We start from the raw sequence: 18,778 nt of genomic DNA, 5'->3' as shown, positions 1-18,778 counted from the left end.
ATTTAGTACCAAACTCTTACAGTTTTGTATTATGTAGCTAAGTTTTAATGAGCAGTTGAGGCAGGAGAAGCGAATACATTATCTCTGGCATCCTCAATGTTCAGTTCAAACAGGTTAATTTATTGACTTGACATCCATTTGGCTCCCTGACAATATATAGATAGATATTGAGTTAAAGGTGGTGGTGAAATGGCAAAGTTGGATCTTGGCAACATGCACATGGAAACTAACCCCATAGCTCCAAGAGGAAACATGTAGATCAGGAAAAGGAGCAGACTGAGAATGTAATATTGGAATGCGTCAAGAGATATTAATTGGAAGGAGTTGAGACTCCCTAGTTGGAGGGAGGAAAAGTTATTGCTGGAGCTAATCATATTGGGGTAGGAATCCATGGAGCACATGATGGAGGTCTACTAAGAAGGACCACAGAGGGGAGTGGTGGAGCGTAATGGTGATCAATATTGTTGAACACCTTGGAGAGGTCAAGAAGAAGGAATCATTGCACAGCATGGTCAGGTTACAGAGGGTGATGGCAATTTTGATTGGGGCAGTCTTGATGTGGTGGAACCTAACAAGATTCAAGTAGAGGTTTGTGGGAGGACTGAGAATCTAGCTGGTAAGTAATAACTTTCAGGAACCTCATCTGTCATAAAAATCAGTCTAACTCCACCTTGAATATATTCAATGGTCCAGCCTTCCCTGCTCTCTGTGTAAGAGAATTCTAAAGATTTTCTCCTTGTCTCCATCTCAAATGGAATACCCTTATTTTGAAAATGTGTAGCCTGTTCTGGATTTTAGAGGAGATAGCTTCTCTGGATGTTTCCTGTCGAGCCTTTTTTAATATTATATGTTTAATAAGATCACTTCTCATTCTTCTAAGCTCCAATGAGTGCAGGCCTAACCTTTCAACCTAGTGAACCTCCTCTTGGATTGGATTTGTTTATTGTCACGTGTACCGAGGTACAGTGAAAAGTATTTTTCTGCGAGCATCTCAACAGATCATTAAGTACATGAAGAAAAAATAAAATAAAATACATAATAGGGCAACACAAGGTACACAATGTAACTACATAAACACCGGCATCGGGTGAAGCATACAGGGGTGTAGTGTTAATGAGGTCAGTCCATAAGAGGGTCATTTAGGAGTCTGGTAACAGCGGGGAAGAAGCTGTTTTTGAGTCTGTTTGTGCGTGTTCTTAGACTTTTGTATCTCCTGCCCGATGGAAGAAGTTGGAAGAGTGAGTAAGCCGGGTGGGAGGGGTCTGTGATTATGCCGCCCGCTTTCCCCAGGCAGTGGGAGGTGTAGAAGTAGTCAATAAATGGGAGGCAGGTTTGTGTGATGGACTGGGCTGTGTTTATGACTCTGAAGTTTCTTGCGGTCTTAGAACATAGAACATAGAACAATACAGCGCAGTACAGGCCCTTCGGCCCACGATGTTGCACCGAAACAAAAGCCATCTAACCTACACTATGCCATTATCATCCATATGTTTATCTAATAAACTTTTAAATGCCCTCAATGTTGGCGAGTTCACTACTGTAGCAGGTAGGGCATTCCACGGCCTCACTACTCTTTGCGTAAAGAACCTACCTCTGACCTCTGTCCTATATCTATTACCCCTCAGTTTAAAGTTATGTCCCCTCGTGCCAGCCATATCCATCCGCGGGAGAAGGCTCTCACTGTCCACCCTATCCAACCCCCTGATCATTTTGTATGCCTCTATTAAGTCTCCTCTTAACCTTCTTCTCTCCAACGAAAACAACCTCAAGTCCATCAGCCTTTCCTCATAAGATTTTCCCACCATACCAGGCAACATCCTGGTAAATCTCCTCTGCACCCGCTCCAAAGCCTCCACGTCCTTCCTATAATGTGGTGACCAGAACTGTACGCAATACTCCAAATGCGGCCGTACCAGAGTTCTGTACAGCTGCAACATGACCTCCCGACTCCGGAACTCAATCCCTCTACCAATAAAGGCCAACACTCCATAGGCCTTCTTCACAACCCTATCAACCTGGGTGGCAACTTTCAGGGATCTATGTACATGGACACCTAGATCCCTCTGCTCATCCACACTTTCAAGAACTTTACCATTAGCCAAATGTTCCGCATTCCTGTTATTCCTTCCAAAGTGAATCACCTCACACTTCTCTACATTAAACTCCATTTGCCACCTCTCAGCCCAGCTCTGCAGCTTATCTATATCCCTCTGTAACCTGCTACATCCTTCCACACTATCGACAACACCACCGACTTTAGTATCGTCTGCAAATTTACTCACCCACCCTTCTGCGCCTTCCTCTAGGTCATTGATAAAAATGACAAACAGCAACGGCCCCAGAACAGATCCTTGTGGTACTCCACTTGTGACTGTACTCCATTCTGAACATTTCCCATCAACCACCACCCTCTGTCTTCTTTCAGCTATCCAATTTCTGATCCACATCTCTAAATCACCCTCAATCCCCAGCCTCCGTATTTTTTGCAATAGCCTACCGTGGGGAACCTTATCAAACGCTTTGCTGAAATCCATATACACCACATCAACTGCTCTACCCTCGTCTACCTGTTCAGTCACCTTCTCAAAGAACTCAATAAGGTTTGTGAGGCATGACCTACCCTTCACAAAGCCATGCTGACTATCCCTGATCATATTATTCCTATCTAGATGATTGTAAATCTTGTCTCTTATAATCCCCTCCAAGACTTTACCCACTACAGACGTGAGGCTCACCGGTCTATAGTTGCCGGGGTTGTCTCTGCTCCCCTTTTTGAACAAAGGGACAACATTTGCTGTCCTCCAGTCCTCTGGCACTATTCCTGTAGCCAATGATGACATAAAAATCAAAGCCAAAGGTCCAGCAATCTCTTCCCTGGCCTCCCAGAGAATCCTAGGATAAATCCCATCAGGTCCCGGGGACTTATCTATTTTCAGCCTGTCCAGAATTGCCAACACCTCTTCCCTACGTACCTCAATGCCATCTATTCTATTAGCCTGGGGCTCAGCATTCTCCTCCACAACATTATCTTTTTCCTGAGTGAATACTGACGAAAAATATTCATTTAGTATCTCGCCTATCTCTTCAGACTCCACACACAATTTCCCATCCCTATCCTTGACTGGTCCTACTCTTTCCCTAGTCATTCGCTTATTCCTGACATACCTATAGAAAGCTTTTGGGTTTCCCTTGATCCTTGCTGCCAAATACTTCTCATGTTCCCCTCCTTGCTCGTCTTAGCTCTCTCTTTAGATCCTTCCTCGCTACCTTGTAACTATCCATCGCCCCAACCGAAACTTCACACTTCATCTTCACATAGGCCTCCTTCTTCCTCTTAACAAGAGATTCCACTTCCTTGGTAAACCACGGTTCCCTCGCTCGACGCCTTCCTCCCTGTCTGACCGGTACATACTTATCAAGAACACGCAGTAGCTGATCCTTGAACAAGCCCCACTTATCCAGTGTGCCCAACACTTGCAGCCTACTTCTCCACCTTATCCCCCCCAAGTCACGTCTAATGGCATCATAATTGCCCTTCCCCCAGCTATAACTCTTGCCCTGCGGTGTATACTTATCCCTTTCCATCATTAACGTAAACGTCACCGAATTGTGGTCACTGTCCCCAAAGTGCTCTCCTACCTCCAAATCCAACACCTGGCCTGGTTCATTACCCAAAACCAAATCCAACGTGGCCTCGCCTCTTGTTGGCCTGTCAACATATTGTTTCAGGAAACCCTGCTGCACACACTGTACAAAAAACAACCCATCTATTGTACTCAAACTATATCTTTTCCAGTCAATATTTGGAAAGTTAAAGTCTCCCATAATAACTACCCTGTTACTTTCGCTCATATCCAGAATCATCTTCGCCATCCTTTCCTCTACATCCCTAGAACTATTAGGAGGCCTATAAAAAAACTCCCAACAGGGTGACCTCTCCTTTCCTGTTTCTAACTTCAGCCCATACTACCTTGGAAGAAGAGTCCCCATCTAGCATCCTCTCCGCCACCGTAATACTGCTCTTGACTAGCAGCGCCACACCTCCCCCTCTTTTGCCTCCTTCTCTGAGCTTACTAAAACACCTAAACCCCGGAACCTGCAACATCCATTCCTGTCCCTGCTCTATCCATGTCTCCGAAATGGCCACAACATCCAAGTCTCAGGTACCAACCCATGCTGCCAGTTCCCCTACCTTGTTTCGTATACTCCTGGCATTGAAGTAGACACACTTCAAACCACCTACCTGAACACTGGCCCCCTCCTGCGACGTCAAATCTGTGCTCCTGACCTCTATACTCTCATTCTCCCTTACCCTAAAACTACAATCCAGGTTCCCATGCCCCTGCTGCATTAGTTTAAACCCCCCCAAAGAGCACTTACAAATCTCCCCCCCAGGATATTTGTGCCCCTCAGGTTCAGATGTAGACCATCCTGTCTGTAGAGGTCCCACCTTCCCCAGAAAGAGCCCCAGTTATCCAGAAATCTGAATCCCTCCCGCCTGCACCATCCCTGTAGCCACGTGTTTAAATGCTCTCTCTCCCTATTCCTCATCTCACTATCACGTGGCACGGGCAACAACCCAGAGATAACAACTCTGTTTGTTCTAGTTCTGAGCTTCCATCCTAGCTCCCTGAAAGCCTGCCTGACATCCTTGTCCCCTTTCCTACCTATGTCGTTAGTGCCAATGTGGACCACGACTTGGGGCTGCTCCCCCTCCCCCCTAAGGACCCGGAAAACACGATCCGAGACATCACGTACCCTTGCACCTGGGAGGCAACATACCAAACGTGAGTCTCTCACGCTCCCACAAAATCTCCTATCTGTGCCCCTGGCTATAGAGTCCCCAATTACTAATGCTCTGCTCCTCTCCCCCCTTCCCTTCTGAGCAACAGGGACAGACTCCGTGCCAGAGGCCCGTACCCCATGGCTTACCCCTGGTAAGTCGTCCCCCCCACAAGTATCCAAAGCGGTATACTTGTTTCTCAGGGCAACGACCGCAGGGGATCCCTGCACTGACTGCTTTTTCCCAGTCCCTCTTACAGTTACCCACCTATCTCCAATCTTTGGTGTAACTAATTCCCTGAAGCTGCTATCTATGACCCCTTCTGCCTCCCGAATGATCCGAAGTTCTTCCAACTCCAGCTCCAGTTCCCTAACTCGGTCTTGGAGGAGCTGGAGATGGCAGCACTTCCTGCAGGTAAAATCAGCAGGGACACTAACTGCATCCCTCACCTCAAACATCCTGCAGGAGGAACATTGCACTCCCTTCCCTGCCATTCCTCTAACTTTCTACCAAGATCTGGCTAACAACTAAATTAAATTTTTATAAAAAATAATAATAATATAATAAAATATGGTACTTACCTCAGACCAATGGGTTTTATTATTAGGTTAGAGGAGGAGGGCGGGTGGGAGACACTACACGTGTAGTGTCTCGGGTTTCCTCTCCACCAGAATTTATTGGTGAGGGTCTTCCCAGACGTCCGCGGGTCGACTTCCTGTTCCCGCCTAAAAAACTAATTTAAAAAAAAGAAAAATTCTCAGCTCCTGCTGAAATTGACTAACCAGCCAGCTCCACTCCCACCGAAATCGACTGGCCTGCCCTTGCAAAGACAAGTGCTTTTAAAGTTTGACTTGGGCCGAGCAGTTGCCTTACCAGGCTGTGATGCAGCCGGATAGGATGCTTTCTATGGTGCATCTGTAAATGTTGGTAAGATTTAATGTGGACATGCCAAATTTCCTTAGTTTCCTGAGGAAGTATAGGCGCTGTTGTGTTTTCTTGGTGGTAGCGTCGACGTGGGTGGACCAGGACAGATTTTTGGAGCTGTGTACCCCTAGGAATTTGAAACTGCTAACCATCTCCACCTCGGCCCCGTTGATGCTGACGGGTGTGTACAGTACTTTTCTTCTTGAGTGCTTTCAATGCAAGTATAAAGTAAGGAGACCAAAACTGTACAGAATAGTTAATGTGTGGTATCGTACATGTACTGTGCAGCTGTAGCAAGACTTCCCTACTTTCATACTCCATCTCCCTTACAATGAAGGCCAACATTCCATTTGCCGTCCTAATTACTTGCTGTACTGACATGCTAACTTTTGTGATTTATGTACAAGGACACCGAGATCCTTTTCTGCTGCAGTATCCTTTGGTACCTCCATTTAATTAATAATCTCCTTTTCGATTCTTCCTGCCAAAGTGGATAAACTCGCATCTTACATTATATTCCACCTGCTAAATAGTTGCTCACTCACGATACCCACCTGTAGACATTCGTTTATAATTTTCCATCAGTTTTGTATCATTGGCAAATGTTGCTACTATACATTTGGTCCCTGCATAAATGGATAATATAGATTGTGAATAGTTGACGTTCCAGCACTGATCTATGTGGCACTCCACTCATTACAGTTTGCCAACCTGAAAATGATCCATGTACCCTGACACTGTTTCCTCAGGAAGGATATTTTGGCCTTGGAGGAAGTGCAACATTTGTTTACAGAAATGATACCTGGATGACAGGGGTTGAGTAATGAGGAGAGATTATTCAAATTGGACCTGTTTTTGTTAGAATTTAGAAGGTTAAGAGGTGATCTGATCGAAGTATTCAAGATATTAACCGGGAAAGACAGGGTAGTTAAAAATAAACTATTTCCACTCGTTGGAAATTCTATAACTAGGGGGCATAGACTAGAAATTTGGGCTAAACCAGTCAGGAGAGATGTTAGGAAGTACTTCTTCACTCAAAGGGTGGTAGAGGTTTGGAACTCTCCCATAAACAGCAGTTGAAGCTAGATCAGTTAATTTTAAATCTGAGATAGATCGATTTTTATTAAGCAAAGATATTGAGGGATATGGGTCAAAGGCAGGTATATGGAGTTAGATCACAGATCAGCCATGATCTCAATGAATAGTGGGATAGGCTTGAGGGGCTGAATGGCCTACTCCTGTTCCTGTGTTCCTGTTAGTTACCGATCCTCTTTCCATGCTGAAATAATATATATAACACTATGAACTCTTATGCAGAAACCTTTTATCTGGCACCTTATTGAATGTCGTTTGGAAATCGAAGTACACTACATCCACTGGCACCCCTTTATCCACTTTGCTACACCCTCAAAGAACTGTAATACATTTATCAAACACTGAGACAATGAGGTTAGATACAGTGTGGTAATTGAAGAGGCTTGCGGAATTTGAAGCAAATTATTTTGAGGGTGGTTTGAAGGGAGAGCCATGCTGGGTGTGGGAACTGAGGGTTCAATTAACAATTTCAACAAATACTGGTGCAAGGATATGTAACTTGTGGTCAGGGTCTGGGTTGTTCAATAATTACCAAATGTTTGCAATTACTGAATCAGCCACACAATTGCACATTGAACTTTATATGCAAGAAGGCATGTTTTGATATGTCTTCGGTTTAAGGCATATGCTCAGATGTAAAGCATCTTAACTGTGACTCTCCTTACTCTCCCGTTTGAATGGTTGGAAATTTTCTTGGATGGAACATAGCAGCACTAATACTGAATTGAAGCTGTTTGAGGAAAATGTCCAGAAGGTTTTAACGGCAAATTTGGCAACTTTTTCATATAGTATTAAATATTCATTGTGTGTTCATTACTTGTGCATGTCATACACAAGGCTACTGTGGCCACATACATTTAGTATTTCACTTTCACAAGGAGATTTTCAGGGTCAGATCACTTGGATATGGAAAGAGAGGAAGCTTGTATGAAGTGAGTTTTAACTCTTTGCACAAAAGGAAATGCCCACTGAAGCCAAAGATAACAAAACTTAAAGTAAAATGGAATATGTAATGAAGCCCAACTCATTGCTCCTTGTGCCTGTCACATTTACTGAATATTTTGGGTACTCTGTGGTTTCTGTTCCATAATTTTTCCTGAGTTTCATGGATCAACATACTAATAAATACTGTACATCCTTAGTAATGTGGTAAAAACAGTTTTTTAATGTACTAACTAGCCCAGAAAGAGCTCTTATTGAGTTTTTAAAAATGTGCCATCTGCATTTGCATAGCTTGTTTTAGGATATTGTTAGGAAAACAAAGGTACCTTTTAAGGGATTTATATTTTCATGGGTAAACATTCGGAATAAGGTATAGTTTTAGATGGGTTTAATTTAATTCTTCTGTGCCTGGAATTCAGCTAAATTCATGCTGGACAAAGATGTTTGAATGTGTAAGGCTTATTTCAATTCCAACTGGGATTCTATTGTGCTAGGGCTATGGTGTGAAAAATAAGTAAACCAAAAGGTGTTGCTTAGCAACTAGAGGCTTTTGTAAGGTAAAACAAAAGGCTTTCATTTGTTAGTTTTTGTAACTGAAAAGCCAGGGCAGTTGCAGATAGCTGCAGAAGAAACATCTCTCACCTCTGCTCGAGGCAATATAAGTTGTACAATGGTGTAATATGCAAGAAAGTAAGCTCCAGAGAAACTAATGGACGGTTGGTTCTAGAAACCTGAAAATAGAACATGTCCATGAGCACTGCAGACAAAGCTAAGAAGGAATTAGCTGGTGAGAAGATATGTTTCTTTTTAAAAATAAATTTAGAGTATCCAATTATTTTTTTCTAATTAAGGGACAATTTAGCATGGCCAATCCACCTACACTGCACATCGTTTTGGGAGAATGTGCAAACTCCATACGGGCAGTGACCTGGGACCGGGATCGAACCCGAGTCCTCGGCGCCGTGAGGCAGCAATGCTAACCACTGTGACGCCCTAGAAGATATGTTTCTAAACTAATTCTGAAGTATGAATGTCTTACGAGAGTCTGCAGAACAAATTTTAAAGTAATTGGAAAGCAGTATTGACTGGATATCAGAGTTTGTGTAATAGTGGAAGTCACTCGAGACACAGGAGTACTGAAGGGTTTTTGTAAAATCCTGCAGTGGATTCAATGGTAAAAGTGGAGGGGAAGCTCTATTCACAAGAGTCTTTTGGAAAATGTGGACTGGATCTCAAAATGCAAACTGCTAATGTAAAGCATAATTATGAGAGAAAAATTTAAAGCATGTTTAGGGAAGTAGAGTTTGGAAACTCTTACATCTCAATCATCTAGGGGGATTCTGAGGAGACATCCACAGACATTCACCGGGGTTTCAGAAATGAGTCTGTATTTCACCACCATCTTATTGGTCAAAGGGACTGTGTGTGTTAATGAGACCATTGTAGCTTTAAGTGTACTTTGTCACCTGTGCTGATTTTAACACCTGGGTGTATTTGTTAGGCTAAGGAGGGAATAAAGAAATATTGTATTATAATCCCAATTTTTCCATATTTAATGTATTTTCTTGTTAAAACTAATTAGCGGTCCTGTGACTCTACTCCTCCACGTTTTGTAAAATAAAAAGTAAAAGTTATGGTCTTTTGAGCCAGAGCTCCATTCTGGGACCTTCCCGTCCAGTTATATCTTCAACTGGTATCATATCAACATAGAACATGATGTGATGTCTTGCATCCTGAATCCAGATTACAAATATTACTGATCATTGGAAGAAAGGAGTATGTAAGACTCATGGTATTAATATCAACACCTTTAAACAAATGTCAACCAGTTGGATGGGGCTACACTCACCTGGTTCCATTCTCAGATAACTAGTTATAGCCAGTCTATCATTTGCAATGGCTTCTTTCCCTGCTCCTGCGCCATTATCCCTGGTGTGCTCTAAGGACCTCCTTCCATTTCTCATCTATAAGCTTCCCCTCGGCGACATAATCTGAAAAAGCAACTTAATTTGCACAAGTGCCCTGAGGACACCCAGAACCTTGTTACGACTCTCTTGATTCCTTTCTTGTCTGATACCCAGTAGTGGATGAGCAGATATTCCCCCCAATTAGACATTAGAAAGACTGAAACCATTATCTTTGGACCCTGCTACAAAATCTGATCCCGAACTACTGACTCGATCTTTCTCCCTGTCAACTGTCTGAGGCTGAGCCAGACTGCTCACAACCTCGGTTTCGTTTTGACACTGAGATGAACTTCTGACCACATTTCAACGCCACCACCAAAACGTCCTAATTTCATCTCTGTAACATCACCTGATTCCATTTTTGCCTCATATCATCAGCTCCTGAAACCTTCATCCATGCATTTGTCAACTGTGGATGTGACCATTCCAGTGGAACCCGGGTTGGCCACCTATATTCTCCTCTCTAAAAACTTGCGCTCATCTAAAACTCTGCTGCTCACGTCCTTACTTATGCCAAACCAAGTTAGTCCATCATCCCATTGCTTATGGACATACACTGGCTTCCAGTCGAGCAACACCTTGTTTTTAAAATTCCCACCCTCGTTTTCATGTGCATCCATGGCTCGCCCCTCCCTATCTCTAATCTCTGTAAACTGGGGAGGCGGTGGAGTAATGATTATTATCCACAAAACCATTGCCAATTGTCATAAAAACCCATCTGGCTCACTAATGCCCTTTAGGGAAGGAAATCTGCCATCTTTACCTGGTCTGGACTACATGTGCCTCCAGATTAACAAAAATGTGGTTGATTTTTAAATGTCCTCCAAAATGGCCTAGTTAGGCACTCAGTTCAAGGGAAATTTGGAATGGGCAATACATGCTGGCTCAGTCAGTGATGCCCACATCTCAGTTTAAAAAAAAATAATCTCCTGCCACACAACCTTCAATCACCGTGCTCATCCAATCCTGGTCTCTTAAACATCCCTAATTTTAATTGCTCTGCTTTTGGTGGCCCCATCTTCAGCTGCCTCAGTCCTGAGTTCTGGAATTCCTTACCTAACCCCCTCTACCTGTCTACCTGTCTTTCCTCCTCGAAGCTACTACTGCATCTCAGGCTGTTGTGGGAGGCAAGGGAGGAAATTACAGGGGCTCTGACTCAAATGTTTAATTCGTCTCTGGCCATAGGGAGGTTCCAGAGGATTGGAGTTCAGCTAATCATAGAATCCCTCCAGTGGAAAAGGAGGCCATTCAGCCCATTGAGTTTGCAGTGACCCTCCTAAAGAGCACTTCCCCGCCCACTGGTTCTATCCCCATGACCTAACCTGCACATTCCTGGACACCAAAGGGAAATTTAGCATGGCACATATTTGGACATAGAGTTTTACAGCACAGAAAGAGGCCCTTCTGCCTATTGTGTTTATACCGGCCATCAAGCACCTATATATCCTAATTCCATTTTCTAGTGCTTGGTCCGTAGCCTTGTATGCTGTGGTGTTTCAAGTGCTCAGCTAGATGCTGCTTAAATGTTGTGAGGATTCCCGCCTCTACATTCTTTCAGGCAGTGAGATCCAGATTCTCACCATCCTCTGGGTGAAAAAGATTTTCCTCAAATCCCCTCTAAATCATCTGCCCATTACCCCTCAACTAAGGGGAAATGTTTCTTCCTATCTATCCTATTTATGTCCTTCATAATGTTGTACAATTCAATCAGGTCCTCCACTTAGCCTTCTCTGCTCTAAGAAGAACAATCCCAGCCTATACAGCCTCTCTCTTTAACTGAAATGCTCTAACCTAGGCAACATCCTGGTAAATCTCCTCTGCCCCTTTCTAGTGCAAGCAGATGCAATTATATTTCAGATGCAAAATGGTGTCTGCATCACCTGAGCACAGTTTGGCTGTTGGATGGGCCATACGAGATTATGGCTAGGTCTTTGGTGCGAGGACAGGGATCTTGTGCTAGAAGTGTGCAGCATCCATAGACTGTGATGTCAGCAACCTGTACTACCGATTTTGTGATAGTGGTGCAATTTTCCACCTCAGCACTTCAGTTAACACTCTCTCTTAGCCTAGCACTAAAGGGCGGCACAGTGGTTCGCACTGCTGCCTCACGGCGCTGAGGACCCGGGTTCGATCCCGGCCCCGGGTCACTGTTCTTGTGGAGTTTGCACATCCTCCCAGAGTCTTCGTGGGTCCCACCCCCACAACTCAAAGATGTACAAGGTAGGGGGATTGGCCACACTAAATTGCTTCTTAATTCGAAATTTAAAAAAAATATCCTAGCACTGCTGAACATGCATTCAGCAGCAGGAAGGACTCCCCAGCAGTGCTAATTAAAGAGATCATGAACCACTTTGGTTAGTTGCTGATTTATTTCTGTTGGCTGCTGCTGAGTTAGTAATGTTTGGAGGTTTGTACTGCTGCTTAAATTTGATTGGAGTCTAGAGAGAGTGATATGGCATGTGGTGAAGCCTTGGTTCTCACTTCAAGGGGTCAGCTCACACCATTTGCTCACAGGCATGGACGTTGTAGCCTCTATCCCCCTTGGCCGGCAGCATGAAAGGGAGAATGAGCATGGACAATATCAAAGACTTCAAAGTCTGAGGAAAGGAGATCATATCCGTCCAAGGTCTTCAGGGAGCAATTAGAACAAAGAACAGTACAGCACAGTACAGGCCCTTTGGCCCGTGATGTTGTGCAAATCATTTATCCTAATCTAAGATCAACCTAACCTGCACCCCTTCAATTTACCGCTGTCCATGTGCCTGTCCAAGAGTCTCTTAAAAGTCCCTAATGACTCTGACTCCATCACCTCCGCTGGCAGTGCATTCCACGCACCCACCCACCACTCTCTGTGTAAAGAATCTATCTCTGAGATCTCTAACTACTGTGCCACCATGCTGTAGCCGTTTCTTCCAGGTGCTTTGGTTTCCTCCCAGAGTCCAAAGGTGTGCAGGTTAGGTGGACTGGCTATGATAAATTGCCCTTAGTGCCCAAAGGTTAGGTGGGGGTTACGGAGATGGGGTGGGGCAGGGGCCTGGGTAGGATCCTCTTTTGGAGCGTCGTTGCAGACTCAGTGGCTGATTGGCTTTCTGCACTGTGATGATTCTATGATTTTATAATAATCTTTATTATTGTCACAAGTAGGCTTACATTAACACTGCAATGAAGTCACTGTGACAAGCCCCTAGTCACCACACTCCAGCGCCTGTTCGGGTACACTGAGTGAGAATTCAGAATGCCCAATTCTTTCAAGACTTGTGGGAGGAAACCGGAGCACTCGGGGGAAACCAATGAGGAGAACATGCAGACTCCGCACAGACAGTGACCCAAGCTGGGAATCGAACCTGGGATCCTGACACTGAGAGGCAACAGTGCTAACCACTGAGCTACTGTGCCACCATTTATAAACTCAAATCAAAAAGAAAATCAAATGTTACAAGAACACTGACAGCAAAAATCTTATGACCATAATCTAAATTAAACCATATGAACATTTTTAAACATGCCACACATAAAATAAAATACTAATATAGTACAGATTTAAATAGTTTCACAAAACAAATAATAAAACTTATGTTCACTTATAAATAATCACCTTTAATCATAAAATAACTTTAAAAGAGCCAATAACAACAGCAATGCCTGTAAGAGCAAAACAAAAACTGTTTAAAAAAACTTCTACATATCTTTAAAATTCTCCTATCTCAAAGTGTAGAATTATAGAATCGCTACATAGGAGGAAGCCATTCAGCCAATTGTGTCCATCATTTCCCTTAGCCCTGCAAATGTTTTCTCTTCAGGGCCTTTATCCAGTTCCCTTTCAAAAGCCACCACTGAATCTGCCTTCACCCGACTCTGTATGGTTCGTTTGTAACCTTTGGCTGTGACAAAAGGTTTCCTTATGTTTTTTGGCAATGAACTTAAATCGGTATCCTCTGCTTCCTGCCTCTTCCACGAATGTTGCAGTTACTCTTCATCTATGTTGTCTACGCCTCTCAAGATTTTGAAGATTAACTAACTCTCTGAGGTGGGACTTATTCCCGAGTGAGGGGTATCACCAGTCAATCAAAGCTCCTTGGAACATTAAATGGCTGCAAGGCAGCCAGTAACGGCAGGGATGTGTTCCCCACTGACTTTTCAGGTGAAGGGGTTATTTTATATTGCCCCTCCTCAGACTTGCTTCTAAAATTTATAATTTCCCACAATTCTCTGCATTAAATTTCATCTGTTACGTGGTCGCACATTCCACCAGCCGGTATGTGCCTTCTTGAAGTCTATGACTATCCTCCTCACGGTTCACAACGGCCATAATTTCCATGCAGCATCGATCACAGGCAGATTGCCACTCTTCCCCTAGTTATTTACCCAGAAAGGCAGCCACACCTTTCTTACCTGACCGTCAGATTCTAATGTGGCTCCACTTTCGAGAAGGGTGGCAGAGATAAACCAGGAAATTACAGACCAGCGAGTCTCTCATCTGTGGTAGAGAACCTATCGGTGAAATTTCTGGAATTTCACCCTGAAAAGTGTACGGTGATGCACTTTGGAAGGAATAACAAGATAAGGGAGTACTCAATGAATGGCAGGACACTAGGAAGCTTAGAGGAACAGAGGAATCTTAGGATGTTGGTCCACGAGTCCCTGAAGGTGGCAGGACAGTTTAATAGGGTAATTAAGACGACATAAGGGATACTTTCCATTATCAGTCATGGCATTGATTATAAGAGCAGGGAGGTTATCTTGAAGCTGTACAGAACTTTGGTTAGGCCAGCTGTGACAAAAAGTCATCAGACTTGAAACGTTAGCTTCCTTCTCTCTCCACAGATGCTGTCAGGTCTACAGAGATTGTCCGGTATTATCTGTTTTTGTTTCGGATTCCAGCATCCGTAGTAATTTGCTTTTATCTTTGGTTAGGCCACAGCTGGAGTCCTGTTTGCAGTTCTGGTCACCTCACCATAGGAAGGATGTGATTGTACTGGAGCTGGTGCAGAGGAGATTCAACAGAATGCTGCCTGGGATGGAGCATTTGAGCTATGAATAGAGGCTGGATAGGCTCTGGTTATTTTCTTCAGAGGAGAGAAGGCTGAGGGGGGACCTGATTGAGTTGTTTAAAATTGAGGTGTACTACATGGTAGATAGGAAACAGTTGTTCCCCTTAGTTGAAAGGTCAATAATGAGGGAGCATAATTCAAAGGTGAGAAGCAGGCGGTTTAGAGGAAAACCTTTTTCATCCAGAGGGTGGTGGGAGTCTGGAATGCACCACCTGAGAGGTTAGTAGAGGTGGGAAACCTCACAATCTTTAAAATGTACATGATGAGCACTTGACATGTCATAACATTCGAGGCTATGGGCAAAGTGCTGGAAAGTAAATTTTGTGCAGTTTTGGTGGTGTAGACTCGATGGGTGAATGACCTCTTCTGTACTATCTATGACCTTTACCATGGATCAAACTTTAGGCCATCTGCCCTGATATTGCTTTATATGACTTGGTAACACTTCTTTGAAGCACCTTTGGACATTTGTTTAATGTTAAAGGCACAATATAAATTTGAGTTGCTGATGCATAAAGTGCTTTCCGAGATGGGCTCGGATTCTTTGATTGAGCAGAGCATTACAATGTCAATTTCAGTTTGATCTGTGCTTTTCCCATCAAAGTTTGATTTGCCTTCCTAGTTAAACTCATAAGATGTAATAAAAGCAAATTATAGTGATAAATAAATAGTGGAAATTGTTGATTTACTTCATATCAATTTATTAATATATGTATTGTAACTTGTTTGATTTAATGTGCATTGTTAGTGCAATAAATTTGTTCCATGTTTACTATTCTGTCACGTTAATGTATATGTATGTTGTGAAAATGTGTGTACATATATATAATATATATATACACACACACACATATATATGTGTATATGTGTTTATTTATGTGGCTCACTTTCATTTATGTATGGCTGTTTTACAGTTAATTTCATGCCTTACTATATTCATATGCTAAATAATTTAGCCTCAGTATAAATTGTAAAGCATCATGATTCCATAATTTGAAAATAATTCATTTTCATTTAAGATGGAAATTGAGACTTTGTTTGATGGTAACTGTAATTGACATGTAGGTTGCCTTCAAAGAATAGTTGCCGACCAGCTGCGTCTCAGATGCTGCAAAAGAGTTAAACTGATGCTTGTGCTTATCCAAAACTCTGTTGCTTGTTTTCTAATTTGCTTCAAGGCCTTTTCACCAATCATCTCTTGTGCTTGCTGACCTACATTGATTCCCTTTCAATTCCAAAATTTGCATCTTTGTTTTCAAATCCCTTCATGGCCTCACCCCGCCTTGCACAAAGATCTCTGACCTCTGTAACCTTCTCCTACAACCCTCAATGGCTCAGTATGTCTCAAGATTTGGCCTCCTTGAGCATCCACAATATTAATTGCTCCACCATTGGTGGCCATGTCTTCAACTGTCTCGACCCTTAACTCTGGAATTCCTTCATTAAACCTCCCTGCCCCTCTACCTCACTCTTGTTATTTAAGACTTTTCCGAAAACCTGCCTCTTAGCTGTCCGAACATTTCTTCATGTGGCTCGTTGTCAAATTTTGTTTGATAATACTCCTGTGAGTTGCCTTGGAAGGTTTTACAACATTAAAGTCACTTTATAAATGAAAGTTGAGTTTTTGCTCCATTAAAGGTAACTTGCTGATCTCTTGTTTTCTGAGCAATGTTTTTGGGTGCCCGAAGCCACCAACTAAATAGCCTGAATGCTTCTTTATGTCAAGATCCAGATTGTGTCATAACCCTTTCTCTTTAAATTTTGGGTTAACCCTTTGCATGAGGAAGGAACCAATACAAATTTAAACATTTTGGATTAAAGAACCACAATTTTTAAATCTAAGTCCAAAGATGTGCGGGTTAGGTGAATTGGCCAATGATAAATTGCCCTTAATGTCCAAATTGCCCTTGGTGTTGGGTGGAGGTGTTGAGTTTGGGTAGGGTGCTCTTTCCAAGAGCCGGTGCAGACTCAAAAGGGCCGAATGGCCTCCTTCTGCACTGTAAATTCAATGATAATCTATGATTAATCTAGGACAAAGGTTCGGCACAACATCGTGGGCCGAAGGGCCTGTTCTGTGCTGTATTTTCTATGTTCTATATTCAATTAATGCCTGCACACCAATCTGATTTGGTTCTTCTCACTTTTAAGACTTTGTTCAAACTTTCACTTTTCTGTCTTCACTATTTAGCCATGCTTTTTCATTTACTGGTTGTTTTGTTTCTGAATGGTGGTGGGGGGTGGGTGGGGGGAGGGGTGGGGGTTTAAGCACACCAAATACTAATACCATGGTAGCTTTAGCAAATCATATTTCCACCACTAACATTTCTCCCAACAGAATTTATAAGCCAATTTTGTTCTTTTCAGAAAGCTTGATGTGGATAGGATATTGTACGATTTTTGCAATTAACTACAGCCTGTAGTCTATACAATGATTTGGCTGTTTCCAATCTTTGTTTATACAAGTGCATTATAATTTAATTTCTCTCTGCTCTTTTTGCCTTTGTGGAAATGTTACAAAAGGAGTGCTGGCTGGTGCTCTGGAGCATACCACTAAACCGGAATGGCGATGTATCTGTGGCCTTTCATTTGTATGAAGGGATACCAGTTTAATAATTTTCAATTAGTAAAAGTTTGAAGAAGTCTTGGAAGCATTCCATAAAAGCAAATTACTGCAAATGCTGGAATCTGAAACCGAAAGAGAAAATGCTGGAAAATCTCGGCAGGTCTGGCAGCATCTGTAGGGAGAGAAAAGAGCTAACGTTTTGAGTCCAGATTATCCTTCTGTCGAAGCTTTGACATCTGGACTTGAGACGTTAGCTCTTTACTCTCCCTACAGACGCTGCCAAACCTGCTGAGATTTTCCAGCATTTTCTCTTTGGAAGCATGTCACTTTTAAATTAATGTTTTCCGTTGATCCAGTTCTTGGACTAATCACAGTTCAAATTTACCTAATTTAAAGCAAAGTTTTTTTTTTTTTGACGACGATGAAAGTCAGATAACAATATAATTTATATCCACTAATGCACAGTTGACTTAATTGGTGAACAGAATCTGATACACTCCCTCTCTATGATGAGCACAATTTTAAAGCTAACTGGATTTCTCTGGAATAACTGGGAAGTTTGAACACATATATGCAATGGATTATACTTAAATACTATAATTTGCCAATTGCAGTAATAGGATAATTGTGTTTGGATAGCAGAGGGTATTGCATGTATGCCATTAATTGGATTAATCTGATTAATATATTGAGCTTTGTAATCATTTTTATGCACTTTTTCATCCCTTTTGTAACAGAACAATGACAATGAGACGGCCTTGCACTGTGCAGCACAGTATGGTCACTCAGATGTTGTAAAAGTTCTTCTTGAGGAGCTCACAGATCCTACAATGAGAAACAACAAATTTGAAACTCCATTGGACCTGGCTGCATTATATGGGAGGCTGGAGGTGGTGAAAATGCTGCTAAATGCCCACCCAAACTTGCTGAGTTGTAACACCAAGAAACACACACCGCTTCATTTAGCAGCAAGAAATGGGCAAAAAGCAGTAGTGGAAGTACTTCTGGAAGCAGGAATGGACATTAACTATCAGGTATTGACTAGGATTTTTGTGGATAGGGGCACACACACCCAGTGGTCATTTATTTGTGTTTTTCTTGCAATTTTCTCACTTTATTTCTCCTCGGTACAATATGTTTCCTTTACAGCAGTAACTTGCAGAAATTATAATTTGTCCACATGAAATCAGTGTCTGTGAACTGCTACGCTAGGGGTGCAAATAAACCTATACAGTATTAGCTTGGTGACCACAACACACTGCAGCAGGGCATATTAATGGTGATGAGAACATACAATTCCCACAGTTTTTAAATTGTTGTTTTCCTATATTTATAGGAACATATAGCAGGAGTAGGTCACTCAGCCCCTAGAACTGCTCCACCATTAAATTAAATCATGGCTGATCATTTACTTCAAAATGTGCTTGTGCTAGCCCCATATCCCTATTATGCC

At 42.6% G+C, this 18,778-nt stretch overlaps 1 protein-coding gene across 6 annotated transcripts in view; it reads left to right on the top strand.

Annotated features, from left to right (window-relative positions):
• Positions 1-18,778, top strand: part of LOC140393897 (ankyrin repeat and SAM domain-containing protein 1A-like) — a 642,533-nt gene that overhangs the window by 138,624 nt on the left and 485,131 nt on the right. For all 6 annotated transcript variants that reach the window (XM_072480500.1, XM_072480502.1, XM_072480497.1 and 3 more), the window contains one exon: positions 18,063-18,359. In XM_072480500.1, the coding sequence (XP_072336601.1) occupies positions 18,063-18,359 (297 nt within the window). The remainder of the gene's footprint in view (positions 1-18,062; positions 18,360-18,778) is intronic.

The sequence above is a fragment of the Scyliorhinus torazame genome, chromosome 17 (genome assembly GCF_047496885.1).
Source record: "Scyliorhinus torazame isolate Kashiwa2021f chromosome 17, sScyTor2.1, whole genome shotgun sequence".
Classification (NCBI taxonomy): Eukaryota; Metazoa; Chordata; class Chondrichthyes; order Carcharhiniformes; family Scyliorhinidae; genus Scyliorhinus; species Scyliorhinus torazame.
The sequence above is the reverse complement of the archived record's forward strand: the minus strand, read 5'-3'. Positions and strand labels throughout refer to the sequence as shown.